The sequence below is a fragment of the Leptopilina heterotoma genome, unplaced genomic scaffold (assembly GCF_015476425.1).
Source record: "Leptopilina heterotoma isolate Lh14 unplaced genomic scaffold, ASM1547642v1 Lhet_372, whole genome shotgun sequence".
NCBI lineage: Eukaryota > Metazoa > Arthropoda > Insecta > Hymenoptera > Figitidae > Leptopilina > Leptopilina heterotoma.
In genome coordinates this window covers 139,765-146,785 of record NW_025111050.1, presented here as the reverse complement: position 1 = coordinate 146,785, position 7,021 = coordinate 139,765, and the positions used below count along the sequence as shown (strand labels likewise).

At 35.2% G+C, this 7,021-nt stretch overlaps 1 protein-coding gene across 1 annotated transcript; it reads left to right on the top strand.

Annotated features, from left to right (window-relative positions):
* The first annotated feature begins 370 nt into the window (after positions 1 to 370).
* Positions 371 to 3,132, top strand: LOC122505826. The gene is made up of 2 exons (XM_043617673.1): positions 371 to 1,116; positions 1,198 to 3,132. The coding sequence occupies exons 1-2, from the start codon at positions 790 to 792 to the stop codon at positions 3,130 to 3,132; spliced, it is 2,262 nt and encodes a 753-aa protein (XP_043473608.1). The 5' UTR covers positions 371 to 789.
* The last annotated feature ends 3,889 nt before the right edge of the window (positions 3,133 to 7,021 follow it).

Below are 7,021 nucleotides of genomic sequence, written 5' to 3'. Positions count from 1 at the left end.
AAATTGATATTTTAGAATTGTTTGTTTAATTGTTTATATTTATTTGATATTATCAACTTGATAGTATTAAATTAAACTTGATTTAGAATTTCAAAAAATTATTTTTCTGATATTTTTCACAGCAGTACCTACATATTTAAAGCGAAATTTTTGTTGTCTTACTTAAATTTTTAGTTATTTTTATTTCCTACTTACAATTACAAATTTTCAATATTGTTGAACTTTTTAACAAAAAGATTAACTATTTAATTTATATCTAACAGTATTTTTGAAAAATAAAACGTGCACTTAAATTTTACATTTTTTCTGAAAAAATGTAAATTTTGTTTACTTTTTTTATAGGGTAGGGTGGGGCATTACTATTCGCGGGGCGTAACTATTCTTTAGTCCTGGAGAGAAAACTATTCATCCGATTAAAGTTTTTTTTACAGTGTATACTTGTCATGTGAAATAAACATTGTATGCCAAATTTGAGCTTCTGGCGCCATCTATCATAGGAGTTAGGTACCCAAATGTGATTTTGACACACTCGCTTACTTGTTTTCACTCATTTAGTCTGCCATTGTTAATAGTGATAAACGGTGGGAAAAAATTTCGGGTAAGTGTTTTCTAAAGTCAAATTTAGTGCTGAACACGAATATCATAATGGATTTTCGATATTCTATTGTTCAAAAATTTTACAAGTGTTTTTTCAAAAAATGGTCCGGTGGGGCGTAACTATTCTTTCACTGACGACAGCGAAAACTACAAAACAGTGTATGTTTTTTGTGTGTTTGTTTTTAGGTTAGAATGGTAAGACATTGGAAAAGAAAAAATCCTCCAATTAACAAAGAAGATTTGGAAAAAGCAATTAAGGAAGTATCAAAAGGTAAAACAATAAAAGAAACAGCAAAAGAATTTGGTTTATGCTATGGGACTTTACGTTTTCATTGCATCAATATTCCAACTTGTGTAAGCAAACGACCAAGAGTTTTATCACCAGTTCTGCAAGAAGCATTGTCTGAGATAAAGGAAGGAATGAGTATAAATAAAGCGTCGAAAAATTTTGAATTAAACTACGAAACACTGCGTATTGCAGCGAAAAAAGAAAATGTTGAAATAAATAAATTTAGACAGGTTAGTATGAACGTTCTATTACTTTTTATTTTGGCAACAACTGATTCATTATTTTATTTTCAAATGACCTTTTTTTTAAAGGTTTTCACAAATGAGCAAGAAAATGCATTAATGGTTCACTTACTAAAGTCTTCTGAAATATTTTACGGTCTGACAACTGGAAATGTCCGTTCGCTTGCATACGATTTGGCCAAAAAACTTAACATCTTCATGCCAGAAAGTTGGAAAATAAATAAGATGGCCGGCAAAGATTGGTTGCAAAGTTTCATGAAACGTCATCCTAATTTATCACTTAGAAAACCACAATCCACAAGCTTAGCTAGAGCATCGGCATTTAATCAACACAATGTTGATTCATTTTTTCTCAACTTAAATAAAGTGATGGATGAGGTGCGGTTCGATCCTGGAAATATATGGAATATGGATGAGACTGGCTTATCCACAGTTCATCAGCCTGGTCGTGTTGTGGCACAGCGAGGCGCCAAACAAGTTAGCAAAATGACATCAGGCGAACGTGGCACTTCAATTACAATTGCGGTTGCAGTATCAGCTACGGGAAATAAGACACCGCCATTTTTCATTTTTCCACGTGTTCGCAATAAGCCGGAATTTTTGCGTAATGCACCGAATGGTTCTCGCTCAGCTGCAAATGGTTCTGGATGGATGACAAAATCCACATTTCTCGATTTTTTGAATCATTTCCAGAAAACTGCTCATTCATCTCCGCAGAACCCAACTCTGTTATTGTTCGACAATCACGAATCGCACATTTCAAGCGAAGCGATGCAGTTTTGCATCGACAATGGGATTCATGTAGTGTCATTTCCACCACATTGCACGCACAAGATGCAACCACTAGATCGCAGTGTTTTTGGACCATTTAAAAAGGCCATTACTGTAGCTTGCGATGATTGGATGCGACGCTATGTTACAAACATTACCATCCACAACTTAGCAGAAATTATAAAAGAACCATTTATTCGAGCATTCACACATTCAAATATCGAAGAAGGGTTTCGCTGCACCGGTATCTATCCGCCAAATTCAAACATTTTCTTTGATAGCGATTTTGCACCATCTAGTGTCACTGACCGACCACTAATAAATGTGACTGACATTGCAGCAGAATGTGATATTGAAGACGATTTGCAAGAAAGAGAAATAGATGGAGCGAATTTAATCGAATTAGACTCTCTAAATTTGGACGAAACTATTCAAAACATCATGCCGTTTCCGAAAGCACCAGCTCGAAAAGAAACTGCACGTGGTCGCAGACGTGGTAGAACCCAAATATTAACCAGCCCCGAAGTTATGGGAGAAATTCGAAGAAAAGAAGCGGAAATTATAGCGAAAAAACGTGAAATTGGACGAGGACGACCTCGTGGGCGACCTCGTGGAAGTGGGCGAAATATAAATTCAACTGCTGGCTGCAATTCAAATATAAGCCCTGAAATTGTAGAAGTAATTCTAAACGAAGAAGTGGAAATTACGGCGCAAAATCGTGGAACTGGACGAGGACGACCTAGTGGACGACCTTGTGGGCGACCTCGTGGAAGTGGGCGAAATATAAATTCAACTGCTGGCTGCAATTCAAATATCAACCCTGAAATTGTAGAAGTAATTCTAAACGAAGAAGTGGAAATTACGGCGCAAAATCGTGGAACTGGACGAGGACGACCTAGTGGACGACCTCGTGGACGACCTCGTGGAAGTATGCGAAATATTAGCCCAATTGCTGGGCCCAGTTCAAATATCAGCTGCGAAATTGGACGGGGACGACCTCGTGGTCGACCACGTGGAAGTGGACGTTCAAAAAAAATACCTTCATCTTCTGAGAGTGATTTGGATTTGAGTATGGAGGATAAGTGCTGCCTGTGCAATAAATCCATTTCTTTAGGACTTTCCTATCAAACATGCGTATCGTGTTTGGAAAAGGCACACGTTACATGTTCAAGAATTGAGTTAAACTGGGCTTGCGTCAATTGTGTCTTAAGCGACGAAGAAATGGACATATAAGAAAATTTTTTTTAATATTTTATGTTTTCTTATTTCTTGATATATTTTATACAATAATAAATTTTATTACTCTTGGTAGTAGTTTTTAATATATTGTATAACTACAGATAAAAATTTGATTTAATTTGGATAATAAAAACAATATTTATTGTATTTTTTAGTATTATATCAGTAATAGCTGAAAGAATAGTTACGCCCCTCGTTTTCTTCGACATCAAAAAAAATTTTTTTTCGTAAAATCGCTGTAGTTCGCAACAGAATTGAGCTACAGCAAAATAATACATGGCAAAATTGTAGCTAAGAAGTCAAGCTTTCAAACGGTTCTACTCATTATTTTTTTTTTTTTTAAATAAATTTTGTAGACTCAAAAATCCAAACAAGAATAGTAATGCCCCACCCTACCCTACATATTTAAATTTTGTAATTTTCCTATTAACTACCTATACAACTTCATATTTAACCTATTTTAAAAACGAGGCGCTCGAAATACTCGTTCGACGAACCGAGATGCTCGGTTTTCTGAGACAAAAGCATGTTGACAGTTCGACTGTCAAATAATTAAAAAAAGCGAGCATATCGTTCGTATATCGGATCGTATCGCTTAAATGCATCACTAACTTGAGGTAATGGTGATAACATTTGTCTCGCTTCACTACAACCGTCAATAAAAATCGATAATGGAATATTAGATCCATCAAAAATTGGCACTAATTCGAGTGCATCGCGAAGAGACACCTGTTGACTAGTGGGTAAGGACATGTTTGATTTTTTTTAATTTGGAAAAGATGCTAATTTTTATTTATTTGGAAATAATGTAAAAAGTGTATTTTGTAAAATGTATTTTTTTACACATAAATTATTTAATATAAAGAACATTAATTAAACCTTTAGATATATCTGTCTCTCTCTTTTAAGAAATGCTTTTAGAATTATACAAAGTTTATCGTTCACAGCGGATAATGTACTAAAAATTAATATTACAGTTACTCAATCTTTTTTGTTCACAACGGACGATGCACCAAAAATATTTAGACTATGTTACGTCTTAATGACAAAACATATTCCAAATAATTTATATATTTAATTTGTCCGGCATCAGTGATTCATACCTGATTTATTCACAGAGTCGAAACACTCTGATTTCAAGGGACAGGTTTTAAGAAAGAGTAACTGTTTAATTGAACTTATATTATTAAAGTTTTTTATTTGAATCTTTTACAATTAGAGTGAGAGAGAAAGAGTAGATCCAAATGTCATGTCTTCAGGGATACTGAAACAAATACGGACTTTGTAGAATCAATCAAGAATTTAGATGGGGACGAAATGTAAAAGTATTAGTTACTTACCTATAAGAATTATTATTAGAGACGTAGACCCCACAGGTGATACCTCGTACAGTGTGAAGTCGAAGAAGTGACGTCGTCTAGCGTAGACAGAGAAGGCAATAGATTTTCTTTGAAATATTTTAGGGCCAGCCACAGTGAAAGGTCTGGAGTCCAGGTGTCAAATTATTGATTTGACGTTGAAGTCGAAAATAATGCAGTCCTCGTCAAAATAGAGATGTGCGTCGTATTAGTAATTATCTCCTTGATTAAATTCTTCTTGAATGAGCTTGACTGAGACTTGAAGAATGCACTTTATACTTGAAGAGATTTTGGACTGACACGAAGAATACGTTTAAGGGTAATACACTTGTTAACTTGGTCGCAGTTTCTCGACTGATACGAAGAAGACGCGAAGTGGTGACTTGTGTCTAGTTATGTTGAAGGCTCTTCCTGGACGAATATACTTGGGGAAGATACACGACTTCTTAAGTTGGAGGCTGTTCCTGGACGAATATACTTGGGGGTGATCCACGACTTCTTAAGTTGGAGGCTGTTCCTGGACGAATATACTTGGGGGTCATACACGACTTCTTAAGTTGGAGGCTGTTCCTGGACTAATATACTTGGGGGTGATACACGACTTCTTAAGTTGGAGGCTGTTCCTGGACGAATATACTTGGGGGTGATACACGACTTCTTAAGTTGGAGGCTGTTCCTGGACGAATATACTTGGGGGTGATACACGACTTCTTAAGTTAGAGGCTGTTCCTGGACCAATATACTTGGGGGTGATACACGACTTTTTAAGTTGGAGGCTGTTCCTGGACTCAAGAATTCGGCAAGGGTAGCTTCTTATATACTTTTTCGTTTGGCGCCAAACCACCTACAATTTTATTGTTCCTGGGTCAATTCAATAACACGTGTAAAGGGGAGAACCAATAGGAAATTAGAAAGATAGACATGACCATATTTGACATCAGAGGAAGACTCCTTCGGATCAATATGTGCGTAGATTGGTCACTGCTTTAGATACTTAAGTAACCTTATAGAAGGGTGACAATCGTGGATGAACATATATAGAAAAGTCTGTCCAAGATGACACACATTTGAGTCGATATGTCTGGGGTACAAGAAAAAGGGAGGATTCAGATTCTAACTTTACAAAAAATTATTTTATAAAGATCAAATACGTCGCGATGACGTGACACATACATACAAGCAGACAGACAAACAGACAGACGTACTCGCCAGACCATGTTTTTTGGGTTTAGGGGACCCAAAAACATCGAGATTTCATGAAATTAGTAAAAGTCAATTTTCGACCAAAACTAATACTTTCTCATGTGATGAGCATGTAATAAAAACTAGTTTTTTGAAAATAACTCAAAAAGTTCAGGGTTTGGCAAAAAGATGTCAACAGCAAAGTTGTAGCTGATGCAAAGGCGAGAAAAAAAGTCTCTGGTAGAAAAATCGCATATGCAAAAATGTCGGAGATAATGGAGTCGGAATATTGATTTTTTGTCAAGAAAGCGCACAAAAAATATATATAGAGAGATTTTTCTGGAAATTACGACTTTTTTGTGTATAAGTATGTTTTTCAAGTATTAAGGGTGAGAAAATGTCAAAATCAATTAACTGACTTTTATTCCTTTTACAAATTCTATTTTCAGTGTTATTTTGGGATTTTTTTTTAGTTTTTTTGACCATTTAAGAGACTATAACTTCGAAAATTGAGTTTTTAGGAAAGAATTTTATAAAGAAAAGATGTTTGTATTTTCCTATTCTAAAAGAATATAAAGTTAATAGCTTTGAAATGTGAGAAAATTAAATTTTCAAAATTTTGAAACTATTGTAGTTTTTGTAATTTTCAAAGAAAATGGCTGGTTAACGAACTTAGTCTTCGTTTTTACACCAACTTTAAGTGTATTGAATTTAAAAACATTCTGATAAGTTTTTAAAGAGTTAACGTGGGAACAACATTTTGGTCTACAGACGGACATACATACATAGAGACAGACAGACAGACACACAGACAGACGTACTCGCCAGACCATGTTTTTCGGGTTCAGGGGACCCAAATACGTCGAGATTTTATGAAATTTGCAAAATTCAATTTTCGACCAAAACTAATACTTTCTCATGTGATGAGAATGTAAAAACTACTTTTCCGCCCGCTTACCAACAGCGGGCGGAAAACCTACTTTTCCGCCCGCCTCCATGGCCTTAGCGGGTGGAAAAACGACTTTTCCGCCCGCTGCTTTAGCAGTATTAAATAAATACTACTAATTATTATATTATCACTTTCTATTACTTCAAATCAAAACGGAGTCAATTTTTAAGTAAAATTTTATTGTTAAATTTATCAAAAATATTCGGACTCGCCTTAGTCTTAATAAAAATGTTTTATACACATTTAATAATTAGTGCATATTCATTTTTGAAGTTACGGATCCGTCTTGTTTATCGCGCATTTGGACAAAAAATATCGTGTGCAACTCGGGCGGAAATGTCAATTCTGACCTCTTACGATTGCCACACAATATACTATTTTGGCGTCAAAGTAC